The 21799-nt window shown below is 43.3% G+C and overlaps 2 protein-coding genes across 3 annotated transcripts in view; both read left to right on the top strand.

Annotated features, from left to right (window-relative positions):
* s1pr2 (sphingosine-1-phosphate receptor 2) overlaps positions 1–2733 on the top strand; it is a 22608-nt gene extending 19875 nt beyond the window's left edge. The window contains exon 2 of the mRNA XM_083779935.1: positions 1–2733. This exon is cut by the window's left edge and continues 732 nt beyond it. Coding sequence (XP_083636061.1) covers positions 1–515 — 515 coding nt within the window. The 3' untranslated portion in view covers positions 516–2733.
* Positions 2734–6944: 4211 nt separating this feature from the next.
* Positions 6945–20836, top strand: dnmt1 (DNA (cytosine-5-)-methyltransferase 1). Of its 2 annotated transcripts, XM_083779439.1 has the most exons (35): positions 6945–7059; positions 7611–7647; positions 7940–8047; positions 8927–9170; positions 9275–9347; positions 9452–9536; positions 9647–9678; positions 9730–9768; positions 9851–9905; positions 9999–10082; positions 10303–10412; positions 10512–10630; positions 10744–10836; positions 10921–11072; positions 11546–11733; positions 13134–13314; positions 13990–14087; positions 14191–14344; positions 14440–14555; positions 14884–15085; positions 15462–15595; positions 15681–15860; positions 16374–16598; positions 16751–16943; positions 17119–17203; positions 17286–17423; positions 17588–17870; positions 18214–18355; positions 18752–18918; positions 19020–19197; positions 19288–19483; positions 19576–19739; positions 19976–20092; positions 20400–20493; positions 20608–20836. In XM_083779439.1, exons 1-35 carry the CDS (start codon positions 7013–7015, stop codon positions 20643–20645), a joined length of 4551 nt encoding a protein of 1516 aa, XP_083635565.1. In that variant the 5' UTR covers positions 6945–7012; the 3' UTR covers positions 20646–20836. The 2 variants fall into 2 exon arrangements, with proteins under 2 accessions (XP_083635565.1, XP_083635564.1); XM_083779438.1 differs by having other exon boundaries at positions 9647–9768.
* Positions 20837–21799: the final 963 nt, after the last annotated feature.

Raw genomic sequence — 21799 nt, 5'->3', positions numbered from 1 at the left:
GCTCTGCTGTGTTGCCCCTCTACTCCAAGAAATACATCCTTTTCGTGGTCACCATCTTCAGCATCATACTGCTCTCCATCGTCATCCTCTATGTGAGGATCTACCTGATTGTACGCTCCAGCTTTCAGGAGGCGACCAACTACCCCACGTACTCCCTTTTGAAAACGGTCACTATAGTCCTGGGCGTCTTCATCATGTGCTGGCTGCCGGCTTTTATCTTCCTCCTGGTGGATTCATCCTGCAAGATGAGATACTGCCCCATTCTCTCTAAGGCTGACTTATTCTTTGGCGTCGCCACCCTGAACTCAGCGCTGAACCCAGTGATCTACACACTGCGCAGCAAGGACATGAGGAAGGAGTTTCTGCGCGTGCTGTGCTGCTGGGGTATATTTAAGTGTGGACGCCCTGCTGACCGGTGTCTGGTCCCTTTAAAAAGCTCCAGCTCTCTAGAGCACTGCACCAACAAACATGAACACCACACGCCCATCATGCAAAACTGCACCACCTGCGTCTAATGAGGTGGAAACACGCACCCGTGGGTCTATGTGCGTGTATATGAGAGAGAGCCTGAGTGAGAGAAAGAAGACTGTGCGTGCATGTGTGTGTAATAGAACAAGACATGTGGCTAAGAAACCGGATGAGAGTTAACCTCAGCCCTGACTGGAACACAGCCTTGTTTTAAAACACAACACTACAGTGTACACTTGCAATCAAAAATTGTGTGAACTCACAATCAATAGTCAATGGATCCACCCTTTGCAAGGGTGTGAGAGCTGCAAGGGTGTGAGAGCTGCAAGGGTGTGAGAGCTGCAAGGGTGTGAGAGCTGCAAGGGTGTGAGAGCTGCAAGGGTGTGAGAGCTGCAAGGGTGTGAGAGCTGCAAGGGTTTGAGAGCGCAATCATTCTAGAGGGAATCGGTTAAATTAACTCACAATTGAAGGTGAGATGTTTCAGAAATGTGAAAATGGCCTTTTGTTGGGTAATCTCACCAATTACAAATGTCATCTTAACATTGACTTGTTAAACATTTTGATGTACTTGCTTGACAGATGTTGTTTTAAGATGTATGTTGACCAGCCAAATAGCCAAATAACAAATGCATAACATCAGAGTTATGGCGACTTCTTGTGAACCTTTTCATGGTCTGCGTTAATGCAAAGCTTGCAGATTTGCACTTTGTAGACTTGTATACAATTAGTGATTTTGTTTTTAATGGCTGTTACCCTCTGCCAGACTAACCCACACGTATACAGTACATGTATACATCAGGCATGCCTATTCATTGCTGATAGGGGGCAATGAACTGCCCCACTCAACAATGCACTCCAGACAAGAAAAATACAAAGAAACCCCCCAAATTCAGGGCTGTATATGCCCCTTGTAACCTTGCATAGAACCCTTTGATTAACTGCAACAAACAAAAGTATTTTGCTTACATATATTGCATGAAATGTAATTTAACTCATTTGTAAGCGCTGATGTATATGGTATATTCCAGCTACAGCCTATCATGATTAACAACACCCTCACTCACTCTATTTCCTTATTGTCCCCCTTGCTTTTACTGTTGTCTTTTGTATGTTAACAGTTTCCTGAGAGGAAGGCTCAATCAGAAGGCACATTTCCTGAAGTGACTCGGCAGCACTGATAAATTTCACTTGATGACAGTCGTCCAATTGTCCGGACTTAACGGGACGGCTGTGTTGTAGCAACATAGCGACGAACGTGTTCACTGTTTGCGTCTTCCTCACGGGGAAACAAGGCTGAATGTTAAATATGAAGTGTTTGGGGCTAGAGCTCCACTGTTGACAGTATTATTTATCATTATTGTGCAGCGTTAAGTTGCCATTGACATGCAGAGAGTGGGACGAACAGGGGTTCTCACTCTCACTGTGAAGAAAAGCACCGCAAATGTAAGCAAAGTCTGTTGTGAGCATCCTGGTTTGATTTTTACAAGACCATTATGCCTTGTTGAAAACCTGTTAAGACGTGAGATCTGTTCAGAGTAAACACGGCTCATCTTTCTGAAAAGCCCTCATTTCCCCTACAAATAAGGGGGGAGGTCTCTGGTTTCAAAGGGAGCAAGAGATGGGGGAGGGGGGGGTGGCAGGTCAACTCATGGGGGGGTCAGCTTCATCCTCCTTCTCTGAAGACCTACAACACACAGTGTCCTCCTTCCATAGGAAGTCCTGTTTTCATTGTCCTGTTCCTGTTGTTCTGGGTTAGATGTTCTGGGTTAGACTAACCTTCCTGCACGCACGCACGCGCACACACACACACACACACACACACACACACAGTCACACACCGACTTGGGCTCACTATATTTCACTATAATTTACATACAAGTTCCCCCCCCCCCCCCCCCACATTCAAGTAGAAAATGGTGCAAAGCACTTTGGCAGCTTTGATATCTGCTTTACCCCCAGGTTTTCCAGATGGAGATATGTGTTTTATTCTATGTACATATCACTTCATTGTGTTGCCTAACTTTGTATGATTTTTTTTAATGTCATATATATGAATATTCCTGTGTGTTTGTAAGTATGTATGTATCTATGTATAGTATGTATGAAATGTGTTATTATATGGACTGTCTTGTGTGCAATAGTCTTGTTTGTTCAATAGCACGCTGCCTGTGATAAATCGGTACAATCTTAAACACTAATAGAGGTACATAAGCGTATTGTTCATTGCATTCCCTTTTTTATAAAATAAATGAAATGCCAAAATAATCCAAGTTGTCATTGAAGTTGTTCTTCAAAAAGGGTGTTCAGAGAGAATGCTGTAGAATGCGTAATCTGCGTATGGTATAACATCTGTGGAGATAAACGGCAGCTTATTCTTTGCAGAGTAGGGTCTGCAGAGTAGGGTCTGCAGACGCCTCCATATTGTTATTATCTGCAGAGTAGGGTCTGCAGATGCCTCCGTATTGTGCCTGGATCCAAAGAGGTAATCAAAAAAAGTGGTGTTCAATACAAACATGCTCTGACAAGGTCAGAAAAGTGCATGCTTCAACATGAAGACAGCTCCATGCAAAATGTGTCTCAGCCCATTAATCATGGCCCTCTCACTTTTTAAAATATTGTTCAATCGCTTTAAGGCTTGTGTGGAAAAAATGGATTTATATGATGGGAGGGGGTGGGCAGAGGATTGTCAGCAGCCAGTGAGCAGGGGTAAGCGGGGTGTGGTAGGGGGTGTTGTCTGGGAGGAGACTGATGCCTGATTTATGTCTGGGAGCCTGATGCCTATAGCACAGCTACAAGCTCACAACACTGTATCCACAGCTCGTCGTGAGTTTGTAAGTCGACTATTTTCAGCATTCGACACTGCTGTACGGTGACGTGTAAATCAGACGTGAAAAGAGGCCCTGGGAGACGTCTTCTTGGCTCATGGGGAAGCTTGGGGTGAGGGGAAAGGCTGACAGAGAGAGAGTGGCCTTGGGAGAGTAGGGCCTGGCTGCTGTCAGACATCCAGGATTCCTGGGTGGGAACATTGGCTGAATCAGCCCCAGGAGGAAAGTGCTGGGAAGTCTGCCAAGTTTTCCCAGTGCCCTGCAGGATGTGACATCACAGTCTGAAACCTGTAGGTGAAGTTGTATACACAAAGATGTCCATAGCAGAGAACACATAATATATAATATATGGTAGGCTACAGGCCAGCTTAAGAAACGTCTTATGAAACCAAACATAAGCACAAGGCCCTTGGGCACATTCAGAAATAAACAGTCTTAAACACAGACAGAACAAACTTGTGGTTACATTTAAGTAGTGTAAGCATTGATATCCTTAAATGTTTAATTAACTTTTAAAGCATATAATGTCATAATCTCTCTCTCTCTCTCTCTCTCACACACACACACACACACACACACACACACACACACACACACACACACACACACACACACACACACACACAGACACACACACACACACACACAGACACACACACACACACACACACACACACACACACACACACACACACACACACACACACACTCATGCACACTCACACACACACACACACACACACACACACACACACACACACACACTCATGCACACTAGGGATTGGCCGATAATCGTTATTATAGTTTATTGATTATCGTGATAAAAAAACACTCACAATAATCGTATCAATCACAGTGATTTAAATTAATCGTGAAATTGTCCTCCGTCGACCGTCATACACTAGGAATTAATTAGCTTTTTTTAGCTGCAAATTCAGTACCACTTAAACCCTCTATAGGCTAATTGATACCAAGTAGAGATACTGTATCGGGAAAAGTATCGGATCGGCCCTTATTTGTCATATCGGTCATATCGGTATCTGTGAATATGCCAGTCTAAGCACAGATCCGACACAGGGGTAAGGGGTTGACACTATGGCAGGTAAATACAATGTTGGGACATGTGGAGTTTGCTTTGGAGTTGCCCAAACTGCAAGTGCACATTTGAGTGAGGAGTCTGCTATAAACACAACACGAGATATATAGATAGATAGCTATAAACACAACATGAGATATATAGATAGATAGCTATAAACACAACATGAGATATATAGATAGATATCTATAAACACAACATGAGATATATAGATAGATATCTATAAACACAACATGAGATCACAACACTGGTATCGGTATTCGGTATCGGCTAACACAGAAATGTAGGTATCGGGATCGGATCGGAAGCGAAAAAAGTGTATGGGGACATCCCTAATACCAACGTAATCAAAGTGTATGGGGACATCCCTAATACCAAGGTAATCAAAGTGTATGGGGACATCCCTAATACCAAGGTAATCAAAGTGTATGGGGACATCCCTAATACCAAGGTAATCAAAGTGTATGGGGACATCCCTAATACCAAGGTAATCAAAGTGTATGGGGACATCCCTAATACCAAGGTAATCAAAGTGTATGGGGACATCCCTAATACCAAGGTAATCAAAGTGTATGGGGACATCCCTAATACCAAGGTAATCAAAGTGTATGGGGACATCCCTAATACCAAGGTAATCAAAGTGTATGGGGACATCCCTAATACCAACGTAATCAAAAAAGTCAACCAAAGAACAAGATTCCTATACAGGATCTCCTCCCTGGTCAACAAAAAACACCCTGAAGACCCTAACAGGAGCCCTCGTACAAGGTTTCTTTGACTATGCATGCATGCACCTCTTGATACCACAGGACCGCAAAGGCCTTTAAAACAAGGCTCCAGGCTTCCCAAAACAAACTGGTCAGGCTACTAGTGGGTCTCACCCCCCGAACCCACCTCACCCCTGCCCACTTTGACAGGCTCGACAGAGTACAGCATCTTGCAATGGGTCTGGTCCACAAGATTCGATGCACCACCAAGATACCCATGTACCTGTCTAAATAGACGTACAAATAAAGTGTATATGATATGTCTTTAAATGTTATGATGAATTGAACATGGTGCACCCTATTGTAAACAAGTGTAATGCTTTATGTGTCGTCCACAGTTAACATTTTTGTATTGAGTTGTGCTTTAAATGTACTGTAATACTCCAATCTGTTAATAAATACTTCAATCAATCAATCAAACAAACACACACACACACACACCCTCACACACACACACACACACACACACACACACACACACACACACACACACACACACACACACACACACACACACACACACACACACACACACACACACACACACACACACACACACACACACACACACACACACACACACACACACAGGACACAGCTACAACATAAAACCCATATGGTTAATGATGTTTGACAACGAGCTGTCCATTGCTCAGTGTGAAATCAGTTACAAATATAATGTAATGTGGGCCTTTGGACTGAAATGATATGGGGTCAGATTGTAGAATAGAATAGACATTATTTGCCATTTGCACAATGCATAGGACATTTTGGAACTCAGCTCCCAGGCTCATCATTGAACAAAAGACAGAAAAAACATATAAAACAGAGGAAAAACATACATATGATCATAAAAGAAACATACAACATACATTGATCACAGATTGTAGCTGTGATCAGGCTAGATCTACAGATATGAAATTATCAAATGAATCAAGATTATTGTCTATTATTATCACTTTACTATAGGTCTTTCTTTAATCAAGCAAACAACTGACTTCAGATGTCTAATAATGAGCACATGCTGCCACCTTGTGTTGAAGATAGAAACAGCTGTAAAATACAGGGGAGCTGCTGAACTTGGAAATTGGCCTTGGTTTCTAGTTTAATTTCGTCGACAACAGTCCATGTTGTTCACTCGTTCATTATTATTATTATTAATTCACTAGTGTGGGGATCTATTGCTCTGCAAGGCATGGCTTGTCAGACATAGCAACACCACAGAGCCCTTAGTTCTACCCTTCTAAACAAAGCACACGCAACCATCCACCGAGAACACAACAGAGAGAACAACATAGAGAGGATAAATGAAATAAACAACCACTTCAATGGGTCAAACTGCTAAATGTAAAGAACCATGTATGTATTGGTCAAATAAACAGATTGCTTCCGCCTGGTCATTTGTCTACCACATCCGCCCAAATAATACGGGGGGGGGGGTTTGTTATGGGAAACTAATTCCATAAAAGCACTAGTGAATAACGCAGATGTGTGTTTAGGTGCAGCTAAGGCCGGTGTTGATGAAACCTTCCCCCTCCCAGGGTCCACATGGCCCCCGTCTGTCTGCCCGCGGTGGTACGGTCCACTAAGGCCGGTGTTGATGAAACCTTCCCCCTCCCAGAGTCCACATGGCCCCCGTCTGTCTGCCCGCGGTGGTACGGTCCAAAAACACCCGGGTTTCCGCGCGAAAAGACGGCCCGCGCGCCCAGTGCTTATAGCGTCTCTGCTCCACACACAGCCCTGACTCTGCTGTCATTTAACACGGCCCGGATTTTAACACACTGTTTTTTATACCCGTTTTAAAAACACGCTTTTATCTTTTGTTCTGCCACGTTAAGTTTAGACAGACCTTTGCGATGCAGACCAAGACCTGCGTGTCTCTCCCTGAGGATGTTAGGAAAAGGTACAGTAAAAACCTGTGGATGCTAACGACAATAAAGCACAATGTAGCATGTTGTTGTTGTTGTTCAATGCAAATGATGAGCACTAGGATGATTATCACACGCTGTGGTTAAACTTTGGCTCATTTGGCTCCACTGTTACGGCAAAGCGATGCTTCTAAGTTGGCGGGTACAATACATGCGTTAGCCGTTTGTGGCTAACGTTAGCCTGCTCCTACTTGATAGTGACATGGAGTGTTGCGACAGACTGAGAGATGTGACACTAACAGCGGGATCAGATCGTTATCAGACTGTTATGAAGGAACGTAGCGCGTTTGGGTTAAACTACGTGGGGAGAATTATTGGCGCCACTCAGGAAGTTTGGTTCCAAGCGGTGCAGTCAGTGGCCCCGCCACGGGAAAACAAACACCCGCTAATGAACTTGACGCTCATTGATCGTTTGTTGCGACATGATGACCGCTACTTGGCTTTTGTTTGTCGGCGAAACTAACGGTACACACGGCCATGCCAACTGTATTTAGCCTTAAAAAATGACTGTTTCTCCTTTTCACAGGCTGCAGGTGCTGGAGGAGGATGGCGTTTCAGACGAGGTGAATTCATGTGTCGATAGATGAATGACAGTGCAGGGACCTGAATGATAGCTTTAATTATTTATGGAAAAGGATCCCCACTTCAATACTTTAAAAAGTCTGCCAAAGTAAAGTTGATGGATTTGGAATGATTAACACAAACGTTGTTTCTCACAAACTGGGTTCTGTGTTAAACTGAATACTGTAATTATCTTTAACTTTAATATTGTATTTTATAATTGCTTGCTATAGCCTATATGTGTGTGTACTAGTCACAACATGCTATCTTTAGTTAATAAATTCACATTTTCAGGATCGTGTGAAGGAGAAGATCAAGTTGGTTCAGGACTTTCTGCATGTGGATGCCCAGGAACAGCTGACCAGCCTGGAGGAGAAGATGAAAAGTTCAGAGATCTCATTGGTTAGTTAACTGTCTGCACATTCTCGCATACTCTGATCCTAGCTGCAATTTGCAACTCTAGATTTCTTTTAATAATGGGATGAGTTGCAATACAGGAGATTATTTGTGTTGGAGTTTGGAAGCACTCGTTTTTATTGACAGAAAGTAGCTCATAACATGTCTATGGTGGATTTTTATGAAACATTTGCTTGGCAGATTGAAAGAGGATAATTCATTCATAGACTGTAACGGTAGCCACGGCCCTCAGAACATACGTGACTTTATGGTAATTTTTTTAAATAAATGGGACCATCATTTTCCAAAAAGAATATTATGACATGAGAAATGAGACTTTAAACTAGTGACTAGAAGCAGAAAGTATTCATGACCATGTTTATTAAGGTAATGCAGTCTAGGTGAAGTTGGGCCCAAATACATGGGCCTCTATGGAGATATGGGTTTTCTTGGGCCCAATGACAGACAGCGCCACAACAGGCCATTATATGAACTTTCAGGAAGTCCCGATTTCCTTAGTAGTGGAAATATCTGTCTGACTGCCCCCCTGTTGTAAACACAAACATTGAAGACAAAAGTGAGGATGTGAATTGTGATTGGCCGGCGTGATTGTGTGGGAGATGTGCCATTGGCCAGAATGAGAGCACCCCCTTTTTTGAGGAGCTCTAGCCCCTCCTATATTCAACTATAGTGTAGATTTCTGTTCTAACATTAACAATGAATGGAGAATTTATGTCATGTGTATGAGCAAATCAGTATATTGATCTTACACAAATTCCCATGACAATGAATGGAGGATGTATGATAAGAGTTCCACTCACCTCTTAACCGGATCCCAACCCTCATGCTCATTGGCCCAATGCTCTGTGTGTGCACACCTGACAGGAGGGCTACCTCTCCAAAGTCAAGGCCTTACTGGGGAAAGCACTGCCGTTGGAGAACGGTTCACATGCTGACGGCGCCGAGCAGAACGGGAAGATCAATGGCTTTGCTACCAACGGCTCCCATAAGGAAGAGGACAACGGAGAGGTAACTATGGACACCCAGGAGGAAGCCGACACGATGAAGTCCCCTTCGGCTCCCAAAGGGAAGGGGGGACGCAGGGGCAAGGCAGACTCTGACTCCAAAAGTAAGCTCGCCTAAACTACACCTCCCACAATGCACCTCAAATGGCATAGGATGGTGTAGAACCAAATAATGTGCGTGTTTCTTTTCTTTATTTTTTTCTTCTAGAATCTCCTGCCAGTGCAAGAGTCACAAGAAACGGCGGGAAACAGCCCACCATCTTGTCCATGTTCTCCAAAGTGTAAGTCTATCTGCTTAATAAGTTGACGACATTGATTTCAGCCATATGAAGTCTTGAGATCCATATTGAGCCACACTTTTTTATATTTATCTCATTCCTTCCAGGCAAAAGCGCAAGTCAGATGAGGTGAATGGAGAAGCTACAAATGGACAAAAAGAAGTTGCAGAGGCTAAAGAAGTTATTAAAGAGGTGAGGAAGTATTGGCAGTTGATACCAGGTCATTGAAAGTTAATAACAAGCTGGCTCATATTTCAGGTCACTAAGCGTTGAAAGTTAATAAGCTGGCTCATATATTTCAGTCTGAAGAGAAACGCCTTGAAGTGGAAGATTCAGGCGATTCTCGAGAAGAGAAACGTCTTAAGGTGGAGGATTCCGAAGATTCCCGGGAAGAGAAACGTCTTAAGGTGGATTCAGATGAAATGTAAGTGTCCTGCTCTTTGAAAATGGATGGGCTCATTGTTTTCTTTGTTTTTGATTTAACAACAAACGTGTTATCTCTACAGCATGGCTGTGGAAGAATCCAAGAGTGTAGCAACTAAGCCAGTCTCTGCAGCCAAGGTAATGCCCTATGCTAATGTATATAAAAATGCTATATACATTATCTGTCATTGTCAGTATGGCTTATTCTTTTCTCCCCCCGCCCCACCAAAGGCACCACCCCCTAAATGTCCAGACTGCAGACAGTACCTGGATGACTCGGACCTAAAGTTATTTCAGGGTGATCCTGATAATGCGGTGAGAAATCACATTCTACATTCATGGTCAATTATATATATATATATATCCGAGCCCACCTGAATGCTTAAACTCATTTGTCACTTGGATGTCTTGAGTGTCTGAAGTCAAGCCGTCATGCATGCGTCTGTCCAGCCTAATGAGTGAAACCTTTTGTATGTTGTAAAATGATATCCGAATTGGTGTAATTTAATTGTATATAACATGTCTGCATCTACAGCTGGATGAACCAGAAATGTTAACTGATGAGCGCCTCTCCCTGTTTGATGCAAATGAAGATGGCTTTGAGAACTATGAAGACCTGCCACAGCACAAAATCACAAACTTCAGGTGAGTACTACTGCCTCACAACATCTTGTAGTTTTCTTTCCTGTGACTGATGGTGCTGTGATCATTATATCTAGCATCATGAACTGTTGTGTCTTGCAGTGTGTATGACAAGCGTGGCCATCTTTGTCCTTTTGACTCTGGATTGATTGAGAAGAATGTGGAGCTCTACTTCAGCTGTGTAGTCAAACCGATCTACGATGACAACCCCTGCTTGGATGGTACTGTTTTTGTTTTAAATGTGTCAATCAGTACCTTGTGATTGACTCAAAGGTATCTTTGGGTCAACCGCAAAAAACAAGTTTAATTGACGATACAATGGGTTTTGTGATAGGTGGAGTTCCTGCCAAGAAGCTTGGACCTATCAATGCCTGGTGGATCACTGGCTTTGATGGTGGAGAAAAGGCCTTAATTGGCTTCACTACAGGTAGTGACACATGCCATGTTCTCTCGAGTTGTCTTATTTAGGTTGGCCTTTCCGTGTCTGATGTCCCATACTTTTCTTCCCCAGCCTTTGCTGACTACATCCTGATGCAGTCCAGTGAGGAGTATGCCTACATCTTTGCAGTGATGCAGGAAAAGATCTACATGAGCAAGATAGTGGTAGAATTCCTGCAGAAGAACCCTGACGTTTCTTATGAGGACCTTCTTAACAAGATCGAGGTTAGGATTGGTCTATTCTCGCGTAGCCATTCTAGATCGAGGTTAGGATTGGTCTATTCTCGCGTAGCCAATCTCCGAATGCTATATAGTCTGGAACGATGCCTACCGAAATCCGAGACAGGAAGCTGTCATCCGTTTGTCCTTTCCGTTCACGAAAATAAAATTTCCTTTTCTGCTAAGCAGCACGCAGATAAACTTTCTGCTCATGTTCAGAGCAGAATAAGAAGTCAAACTTGATGTGTTCCCAGCCCCAGCACTGACCAAACTCTGCTCATGTTCAGAGCAGAATAAGAAGTCAAACTCTTGATGTTTGCCCAGCCACAGCAGCCACAGCACTGACCAAACTCTTGATGTTTGCCCAGCCACAGCACTGACCAAACTCTTGATGTTTGCCCTGCCACAGCACTGACCAAACTCTTGATGTTTGCCCTGCCACAGCACTGACCAAACTCTTGCTCCCCTCTTGCCTACAGACCACAGTGCCTCCTGCAGGGCTCAACTTCAACCGCTTCACTGAAGACACGCTGCTGCGCCATGCCCAGTTTGTGGTGGAGCAGGTGGAGAGTTATGATGAGGCTGGAGACTCTGATGAGCAGCCTGTCATCGTTACCCCCTGCATGAGAGATCTCATCAAGCTGGCTGGAGTCACTCTTGGCAAGAGGTGGGGCTCATGGATAAATATGACAACTATGTGCTCATTACTCGGATGTAATCAGGGATATAATTTTAATGTTCACATGCTTAGTGCAATTACGGTAATGAGCCCTGGTTTACATTTACTGCAACTTTTACTCAAGAAGTTGTTGCATATGGGCTGGTGTGAATGTAAAAGCACTCCCTGTCCCTCCTAACATTGACCGCCTTTTGATTTCTCCCTTTAATGAGATGTGACCTAGTAAAGATCTAACCACTAGCCCGCTGGCCTAGTGGTCCAGACGCATGCCACATATAGGCTCTTGCCTGACAACGTGTCCCGTTCATGACTACCTTTGCTGCATGTCTCTCCCTCTCTCCTACAGTCCGTCTTCACTGTAACTATCAAAGGCACAAAAGCCAAAAACTAATCTTAAAAAATGAAATCCCCATTGCAGCACCAATGGTTTGTTTTGTTTTTGTCTTGGTGTACTGTAGATGGTACATAGCTGGGTTGTGTGTGGCCAAGAATCATACTTTGCTAAAATCACTAGTAGTGTTGTATGTAAACTTTGAAGCGGCAGTGTTGTTGCAAAGAGTGTCGCTGAATAGAGTTTTGAATCGATGCATTTTATTTCTTGCTTTCTGTACATGTTCTCCCTAACATTCCTCTAACATCTCCTAATGCAGCATGCTGTTGCACTGGTAGGTAGGCCTCTCTGCGACTGCATCCTCAACCTGTTTGTGGTTTAGTGTGACGTTTAGGTTGTCAAGTCATATGGGAACATTTCTACAGAGTTCGTGCTAGAACTGTATAGATGTAATATGTAAATCATAAACTGTTAACCAGAAAGAATAACATTGCACACCAATATTGCATTAAATGTGTGCAACAAAGATGATCAGAAACCTAATCAAAAGCTAATGGTACATTAGATTGAGATTGATTTAAAGAACGGGTTGTAGTGACTCATGGATTAAAAAAATAAATGCACACTTTCTGTTAATTTAATCTCAATTGAAAGTAAATGGGGAAAGGAAGATAAGATCTTTCTCAAATTATAATTTACAGTTAGAGGGGCTAATCTTAAATTCTCAAATTCATAACTTGGGGTCTCATTGAATATATATTTTATCAAATGGTTCATAGACCAATCCACTGGTGATACTCAACAGTGATTATTTTTCTGTGGGTATTCTCCGCTTTGATATGGTGTTGAAACTGTCAGTCGACTTCTAACACAAACTCTGCATTGTATACATCTGTACTTTGTCTTGTTTTGTCTGCTTGTTACTCCCGTTGCATGGCCCTATATAAGCTGATGTGGCTTGTTTAGGGCGAGGGTCCATAATTGGACCACCCTCTAATATTATGAGCCATATTATTGGCCCGTTCTCTAAAAACGCCTGCTTTGTTTACACCTACAGGAGAGCTGCAAGGAGACAGGCTATTCGCCACCCGACCAAGATAGAGAAGGACAGCAAAGGGCCCACTAGAGCCACTACCACTAAACTGGTCTACCAGATCTTTGACACCTTCTTCTCTGATCAGATTGATCAGATCAATAAAGAGGGAGGCATTAAGAGGCATCGCTGTGGTGTCTGTGAGGTAAGTGCCATAATTGGTTCCGTTTGTCAGAATAATCAAAAGTATTTTTCTTTTCCTTATCGAAGAATGGACGCCAAATCCAATAGCCTGATTAACCACTAAAGCCCTATATTATACTTACCGGTAATTGTACAATGGTGGTATGTGAAAATGCAGCATCCCTAGGTTGTAGTCACTTTTTAAAAGGGTTGATTGACTGCTAGTTGAGAGGAAAATGTCGCTTATTTTCCAATGCCGGAGCGGTTGCACAAAGACCTGCCCGGCAGCACTGTTTAGCACTAGTTCTGTCTTCAATCATTTTATTTTCACAATTGCAATTACCTGATCTTAATTAAATACACTATAGTTTAAGCGTCACATTAAACTATACCGTCATATGCATACATCTGTCATGCGAATGATCAAAACTTTAGAAAGTAGCTGGTGTATCTATATCAGATTGTGAAAATAAAATGATTGAAAGACTGAACTAGTGAATTGTCTGCTAGCGTGCATACATACCGTTGACTTTTACAACTTTGTCATAAGTAATTCAACAAAAACTTATAACACAAATGCATTGCAATTTGCATTAAACGGTGCAAATTGCTGTGCTGGGCGGGTCTTTGTGCACCCGCTCCGGGATCAGATATAGGTGAAAATGTCCTGCTCCTCATGTTCTGTCCCATTTTTAAGGTTTGCCAAGCTCCTGACTGTGGCAAGTGTGCAGCTTGCAAGGACATGATCAAATTTGGAGGAAGTGGGAAAAGCAAGCAGGCTTGTAAACAGAGAAGGTTAGACAATCTCTCATACCATACATACCTTCTCAAGATGAGGTTGTGGCTTGGAATAAGTAAAGAATGGTTTCTTCCCCCCCCCCCCACCCCCCGTGTGTAGATGTCCTAATCTTGCTGTGAAGTTGGCAGAGGATGACGAGATGATTGAGGAAGAGGATGTGCTGCCCATAAAAGCCCCGAAAAAGAAGGTGTCCCAGTCCAAGAGAAAGAAGCAGACCCAGAGCAAGCTAGCATGGATCGGAGAGCCGGTTAAGGTAATGGATTGTTTCTGCAGTTTTGGTTTGCAACATATTTCCCTGCTCTGTCCTGGAAACTGATTATCCCCCCCCCCCCCCTTTTCGTCTCTTAGACTGAGGGGAAGAAGAGGTATTACAACAAAGTGCGTCTGAATGACGAGGTGTTGGAGGTGGGTGAATGCGTGTCAGTCTCTTCAGAGGACCCAACCATTCCCCTCTACCTGGCACGGTATGTTAACATTTTCAGAAATATCTCTGTAAATAACCACTTGAGCCCTATTTTTATATTGTCACACTACAGTGACGCAAGCTCAAATATAGCTCATCTTGTAGATCAGCTATTTTTGCTAGTTTAGGACTTTAGGACCTTTTCCCTATGTTCACCTTATACCTATAATTGCATGCCCGAAGTATGGACACCAGATTGAAAGTGGCTAGGCTAATTGGTGTCCTGAGGTAGCGTCTGGTCTGTCCATTGTTTCTAACTAGTGTCTGTTGGTTTGGTGTCCTGAGGTAGCGTCTGTCCATTGTTTCTAACTAGTGTCTGTTGGTTGTAGAATCACTTCCCTGTGGGAGGATAATAATGGCAAGATGTTCCACGCCCACTGGTTCCACCGTGGCACTGACACTGTGCTGGGAGAGTCCTCTGATCCACTGGAGCTGATGCTCGTGGAGGAGTGTGAAGACATGCAGCTCAACTATGTGATGGGCAAAGTCAGTGTCATGTACAAGGCTCCGTCTGACAACTGGTTTATGGAGGTACGGGTGCACTGAAGGTTGAGCCTACATTAATATTCTGTTGTAGGACTGTTGCTCCTTGAAAATAACTTTCAGCACAACTTTTGGCGAGCATCATGGTTGCATGACTAAGACATTTGTTTCAATTCATGACTTAATATAACTCATAAGAAACCCAAGGACTCTTTACGATACAGAAAAATAAACAAACTAATTGCCAAAAGCCAGAGTAAACAAATGTCACTTCAGTGCAGGCTTGAATGTCTGGCAGCTCTCCAATGGGGGAGAGTTGCAAAGGGCAGGGCCTGCCACATAGAAAGCTCTATTGCAGAGGGTCCGATACACTTACTAAAGACGTGTATATATCAAGCCTACATATTGAGTTTGTTTTCAACAGGGGGGAGTGGAGGAGGACCTGAAGGTGATCGAGGACGATGGCAAGAGCTTCTTCTACCAGTTCTGGTATGAGCCAGTGTGTTCCCGTTTTGAAACTCCGCCCACTTTCACGCCATCTGAAGAGTCCAAGTTCAGGTGAGCATCGGTGTTCTGTAACACTGTTGAACCTATTGGTCTTTTTGGTGGCAACGTGTATGAGTTTATGTTCTTTATTTATTAGATTCTGTGCCAGCTGTACTAAAATGAGAGAAAAGGAAGAAATGGAGACTCCTCGTGCATTCGAACCCCTGGACAACAATGACAGTGACTCCAAGGCTCTGTATGCGCTGGCCCTCTTTAAAGGACATCAGTTCAGGGTGGGAGACAGTGTGTACCTGCCTCCCGAGGCCTTTAATTTCAGGTGAGTGGTGCAGACGCCGGCTATTTTGAGGGGTGCTAGCCCCTCCTATATACAGGTTTAATGTTTGTCTTTAGTTCAATGTTTGTTTAGAGAATTTAATGTTTTGTCCCAGTTTGTCATCACCTAATCATGAGTTAGACTTTAATGAATTAGCACCCCTCACTTCACACGGGTTCTGGACGGGGGACGCGGGGGGCTTTGTTTAGTTTGCAGGTTGTCCCTGTGTAAACATGCATGTTGGGGAGATATTCCTTAAAATAAAGTCTTCTGCACACCTACAGTGGACAGGTGTGTCGGATAACTGGAACTGGGGAAGTATTCCTGACAATAACTTGAAGCACTGACATTTGAGCTGGTCCTTGGGTGACAGAACCACTGCCTTCAACTCTTAATAAGTTAGAATGGGACAAACCTTCCCATGGGTGGGCGTTACGTGCCACGTAGGTAGGGTCTCTGTATTTCTCTCCCTCGATTAATAACGGTGTAATTTCATGTTGTGATGCGTTTTCCCAGTGTGAAAGCAGCCAGTCCAGTGAAGCGTACTCACAGGAAGGAGGATGTGGATGAAGAGTTGTATCCAGAGTACTATAGGAAGTCCTCAGACTACATAAAGGGATCCAACCAGGACGCTCCAGAGCCCTTCCGTATCGGTCGCGTCAAGGAGATCTTCTGTCACAGACGCAGCAATGGCAAGTCTGACACGTCGGAGGTCAAACTGCGACTCTACAAGTTTTACAGGCAAGTTTCTCCACTTTTGTAATCTGTTCCACAATTCTTTATGAAACTATAAAATGTTACTCATTTTGCTAAATGTTTTTTTTTTTTTTTTTTTTATCCTATGAGAATATTGTGTGAATTGAACTTTTCCGATTGTGTCGTCCTACTTCCAGGCCTGAGAACACTCACAAAGGCGTGAAAGCCGGTTATCACACTGACGTCAACCAGCTATACTGGAGCGATGAGGAGGTGACGGTCAGCATGTCGGAGCTGCTGGGCAAATGTCATGTCGAGTATTCAGAGGACCTCAATGAGTCTGTCCAGGACTTCTCCAGTGGTGGAACTGACCGATTCTACTTCCTTGAGGTAAGGATCTGGTGCTCCAGTGATGCTTGTGATGTTTCTTCGGTTAGGAGGTTTTGAGTGCTTTGCAATTTACTGTATTTTGGTAGATGGTTTAAAATGAGTATCTACACCATATTATGAAAGTTAAATACCTGAGTGCTAGAACTTTGGCCAATGAAGTTGTCGTCACCCACAGGCTTACAATGCCAAGACCAAGAATTTTGAAGACCCACCAAACCATGCCCGCTCAGCTGTTCGAAAAGGGAAGGGCAAGGGAAAAGGTAAAGGGGGGGAACGATTAGTTTGTCATCAAGTGTCCTGTTAACTGTTTTGCTTCCTGAAATTAATCAACTTGTCTGTCAGGTAAAGGCAAAGGTAAGGCCTCTACTGCACAGGAGAAACCAGATGCTCAAGAATCGCAGACGCCTAAAGTACCCAAGTATCGCACACTGGATGTCTTCTCGGGCTGTGGTGGGCTATCTGAAGGTTTCCACCAGGCTGGTGAGTGCTCGCTCCACTTCCTGGCAAATGACACTTAAGAACACGCAGAGCTCTGATGCTTGCACACTACTCCAAACAAATTTGAGTAGCATTTTTTTTTGGGCATGTGTAATATTGTACATGGGCCTTTTGGATGTGTAATGGTGAATGCCATCTGCCCATAGGTATCTCTGAGACTTGTTGGGCCATAGAGATGTGGGAGCCTGCAGCACAGGCCTTCAGGCTGAACAACCCTGGCACCACAGTGTTCACTGAGGACTGCAACGTTCTGCTCAAGCTAGTCATGTCTGGGGAGAAGACTAACTCTCTGGGCCAGAGGCTGCCGCAGAAAGGCGAGGTGGAAATGCTTTGTGGCGGCCCCCCCTGCCAGGGCTTCAGTGGCATGAACCGTTTCAACTCGCGCACTTACTCCATGTTCAAGAACTCCCTTGTGGTGTCCTATCTGAGGTTTGTTGCTAGAACATGGATTTAGTCACAAGTATATATCAGATGTATATCGTCGCTGTTTGGCAGAAAACATGTAGATCAATAAGACGATCTAAATTAATGTAATTAATGTCACAAAGTAGCAAAAGATTGTTATCTAAAAGCTCACACCACATCACAATGCGTTGTGAGCTTGCCTAAGTGTATGTGAGTTTTTATAGATTCGTAATCAATTATTAATGAGCTTGTGATGGAATGACCAAGTTGTTTTACCATTCGACCCAACAGTGACTATAGTCACTGCTTGGCATTCTGGTTTTTGCAAAATGCTTTAAGGCTTAAGTTTTTCCTCCTTGTCTTGCAGTTACTGTGACTACTACAGACCCAAGTTCTTCCTGCTTGAGAACGTGAGGAACTTTGTCTCCTTCAAAAGTTCCATGGTCTTAAAGCTCACCCTACGCTGTCTGGTGCGCATGGGTTACCAGTGTACATTTGGTGTCCTTCAGGTGGGTCTGAATTATACACCTCCTGGTGGTGACAAGTACCAACCTTCCCAAAAACAATTATAAACGAATATATGCACTTATTCTTTACTTGTCCACAGATGCCGTCAATGCATGTCGTTTGCTTATTTTTAAGTGTTTTAGATGGTTTAGATTGTAAGTGGTTGGGTTCGATGTCTGCCTAATATTATTGTTAATTCATAGTACATTTGTTAAGAAAACAATCGGTGCTGTCTTTTGACTAGGTTCATGCCCTTTACATCATACCAGGTTTTATGTTCTAGGTAGTTCTGTGTAAGCGCATCTGCTAAATCACGCCTAAATGGTATTTCTATTATTGCAACAGGCACACTACTAGTCCATACCAATATGATTAACTATGTGGTCACCTCCTATCAGGCTGGTCAATACGGGGTCGCCCAGACCCGCCGCAGAGCCATCTTCCTGGCTGCAGCTCCTGGGGAGAAGCTTCCTCTTTACCCCGAGCCTCTGCATGTATTTGCTCCCAGAGCCTGCTCTTTGAACGTCGTAGTGGACGACAGGAAATACTTCAGCAACGTTACACGGTACCTGGAATTAACTATAATATACATTTGTTTTCGCTTAATGTTTGCCCCAGAATAGGACCGCTAGAAGTTTAAGTGGTAAATCATCTGTCCTTCTACAGTGGTAATGGAGGAATATACAGAACCATCACCGTCCGAGACGCAATGTCAGACCTGCCAGAGATCCGCAACGGAGCGTCTGCCTTGGAGATCTCCTACAACGGGGAGCCACAGTCTTGGTTCCAGAGGCAAATCAGAGGAACACAGTACCAACCCATCCTCCGAGACCACATCTGCAAGGTTGGCATCCTCACACCAACTTACAGGAGTTAAAGTGTCGCAAATGTGCTTTATGTAGACTGATCAATGACTGCTGCTCTGTGTTCTCAGGACATGAGTTCTCTGGTTGAGGGCCGCATGCGTCACATCCCCTTGGCCCCTGGCTCTGACTGGAGGGACCTGCCCAACCTTGAGGTTCGGCTCAAAGATGGCACCATGACAAAGAAGCTTCGTTTCTTTGTTCCTGATAAAAAGAATGGACGCAGCAGCACTGGTGCACTGAGGGGCGTTTGCACCTGTGCGGGAGGTATGGAAATTGATCTCCCTGCTTGAACTATGAAATTGCAGTGACTGAATGAGTGAAAGATGGTGATGAGGTTGTTTTCTGTATCGTTTCAGGGGTGCCATGTGACCCTGCGGACAGGCAGTTCAACACCCTGATCCCATGGTGTCTGCCTCATACTGGGAACCGCCACAATCACTGGGCTGGACTCTACGGTCGTCTGGAATGGGATGGGTTCTTCAGCACCACGGTCACCAACCCTGAGCCCATGGGCAAGCAGGTGTTGTGACCTATTTAACATGTTTTTCTTACAATGCAAAGCAATTTCTTGAATATTTGTATGTCCTTTTGCTAAAATACAATACTCTTTGCTTTTGGAAGAATTGATGGTGCCACATACGAAGTTCTGACAAAAAGAATAAATGTGTCCTAGTTTGTAAGCTTACAAACTGATTCTCTAACCCTAGTCTGTGTTGTCTGAGACCATTGAAATAAAACATGGGGTGTTGATTTCAGGGGCGTGTTCTGCATCCTGAGCAGCACAGAGTGGTCAGTGTGAGGGAGTGTGCTCGCTCTCAGGGATTCCCCGATACCTACCGCTTCTTTGGGAACGTTCTTGACAAACACAGACAGGTACCGTCGGTCCACTAACCGCATTTTAATATTTGTTTGGGGGGGGGCGGGGTGCATAAATACTTTACATGGTAGTAGAGACAAAGCATTTGATAATTAAAAGCATGATTTTTAAGATTGCTGGTTTTAATGTAATGTTATGGGGATTTTTTATTTAGTGGTTTTCCACTACAGTTTGTTGCTATTCCTGTAATTCTTATATGGCTACATTTAAACATTTCGAAGAATAACTCATGACTGTTGGTTGCCAACTTGCCATGCACTCGGCCACAGACAATTCATGCGGTTTCTTTTTTTTTTGTTGAAGGTGGGAAATGCTGTGCCTCCACCGCTGTCCAGAGCCATAGGACTAGAGATCAGGAAATGCATCTTGGAGAGGATTAAAGAAGAGAGTGCCTCAGGTGAGCCCTTCAATGTTTAGCATGTTGATTACATGTTAAATATGTTCTAAACCTAATTCTCTTGAGTGGTTACAAGTAAACTATACATATTAGTATCGCCTTTTTCCCCAACAGAAATCGTGAAGCAGGAGATGGAGGAGGTCATGGATTAGGCCTTGTTCCACAACCTGATGAAGCGTTGGAACATTTATGATGGCTTTGAGCCTTGTTGGACATTCAGTGCAGTACCATTCCATGCTTGTTTCTAAATGTGGTTTTAAATGTATTTGGAATATTCACACAATGTGGAATAAATTGTATGTAGTTTTTATATGTTGTAATATTTCAAATAAAGCTCTTATCAAATGAATCCTTGCCTCAGTGCTGGTTAATGTCATCTCAACAAACTGTGGGAAGTGAAACTAAACATGTTATAGGGCTTGTATCCCAATGCTAACTCGCCACAATTTCTACAAGTTGTGCACCATGCATACTGGTAGTTGAAATGGCCTTTTACCTGTGTTGGGCTGCTGTTGTGGTAATGCATAGGAGTGTAATGATTCAGTAAGTGGACTGCATCGATTTTAGTTTCAACAATCTGAGTATCCGTTTTGTGATGCAAATAGTTTCTTTTTTTTTAATGGCATGATGCAACATAAGTGGTTTAATTAACTTTCTATATCACTACACTACTTTGGCTATCGAATAATGAACATGTATTCTCAGTATTTGAGGTGTTGGCAAGTACAATGTCCATGTATTTGCCAGAGAATCACTGTATCAATACAGATTTCATTGCCTGTAATGTATGTTACTGTATCGTTACACCCTTATCTATTCATGCTTGTCTAGCAGTGATTTAACAAGTCCACTATAATCCTATACCCAAAGATTGGGCTAAATAGTTTGACCAAACCAATGACAGTCTTGAAAGCTGAACGTTATTAAACTACATGACTGAATACAGTTGTTGGTTTGGGTATGCTAAAACTATTCCTTAAGTGGTTCTCAAATTGGGGGTCCCCATGTGACTGACAATTTAAGGACTATCAAAAAGAACTCAGAATTGTGAAAATCAATGATCTACAAGCTCAACAGTTCATGCTTGCAAGGCATTGTGTTCTGTTTAAACAGTAATGTAATGCCTCAAGTGCTTGCTGCCTAATTCTGAGAGCTGTCACCCAACTGTCCATGTTTTGGATGTTGGGCAAATGTCTTTACCATGACCTTATTCCACCCAGTTCTAGTTTTACCAAAGAAACACCAGTTGAAATTGAATATTGTTTTTAATGTATATAGAAAATTTAAAGCTAAGCAGTTGTCAATC

The sequence above is a fragment of the Protomyctophum parallelum genome (assembly GCF_964188405.1).
Source record: "Protomyctophum parallelum genome assembly, chromosome: 13".
In the NCBI taxonomy this organism is placed as follows: Eukaryota; Metazoa; Chordata; class Actinopteri; order Myctophiformes; family Myctophidae; genus Protomyctophum; species Protomyctophum parallelum.
Note: the sequence above shows the minus strand (reverse complement) of the source record. Positions and strands in the feature narration are given on the sequence as shown.

Coding starts and splice junctions, on each gene's coding strand:
- dnmt1 (XM_083779438.1), top strand. CDS start 7,013: ATGCAGACCAAGACCTGCGTGTCTCTCCCTGAGGATGTTAGGAAAAG. Junction 10,083..10,302: donor AGGGTGATCCTGATAATGCG/GTGAGAAATCAC, acceptor CTGCATCTACAG/CTGGATGAACCAGAAATGTT. Junction 15,086..15,461: donor CTGACAACTGGTTTATGGAG/GTACGGGTGCAC, acceptor TGTTTTCAACAG/GGGGGAGTGGAGGAGGACCT.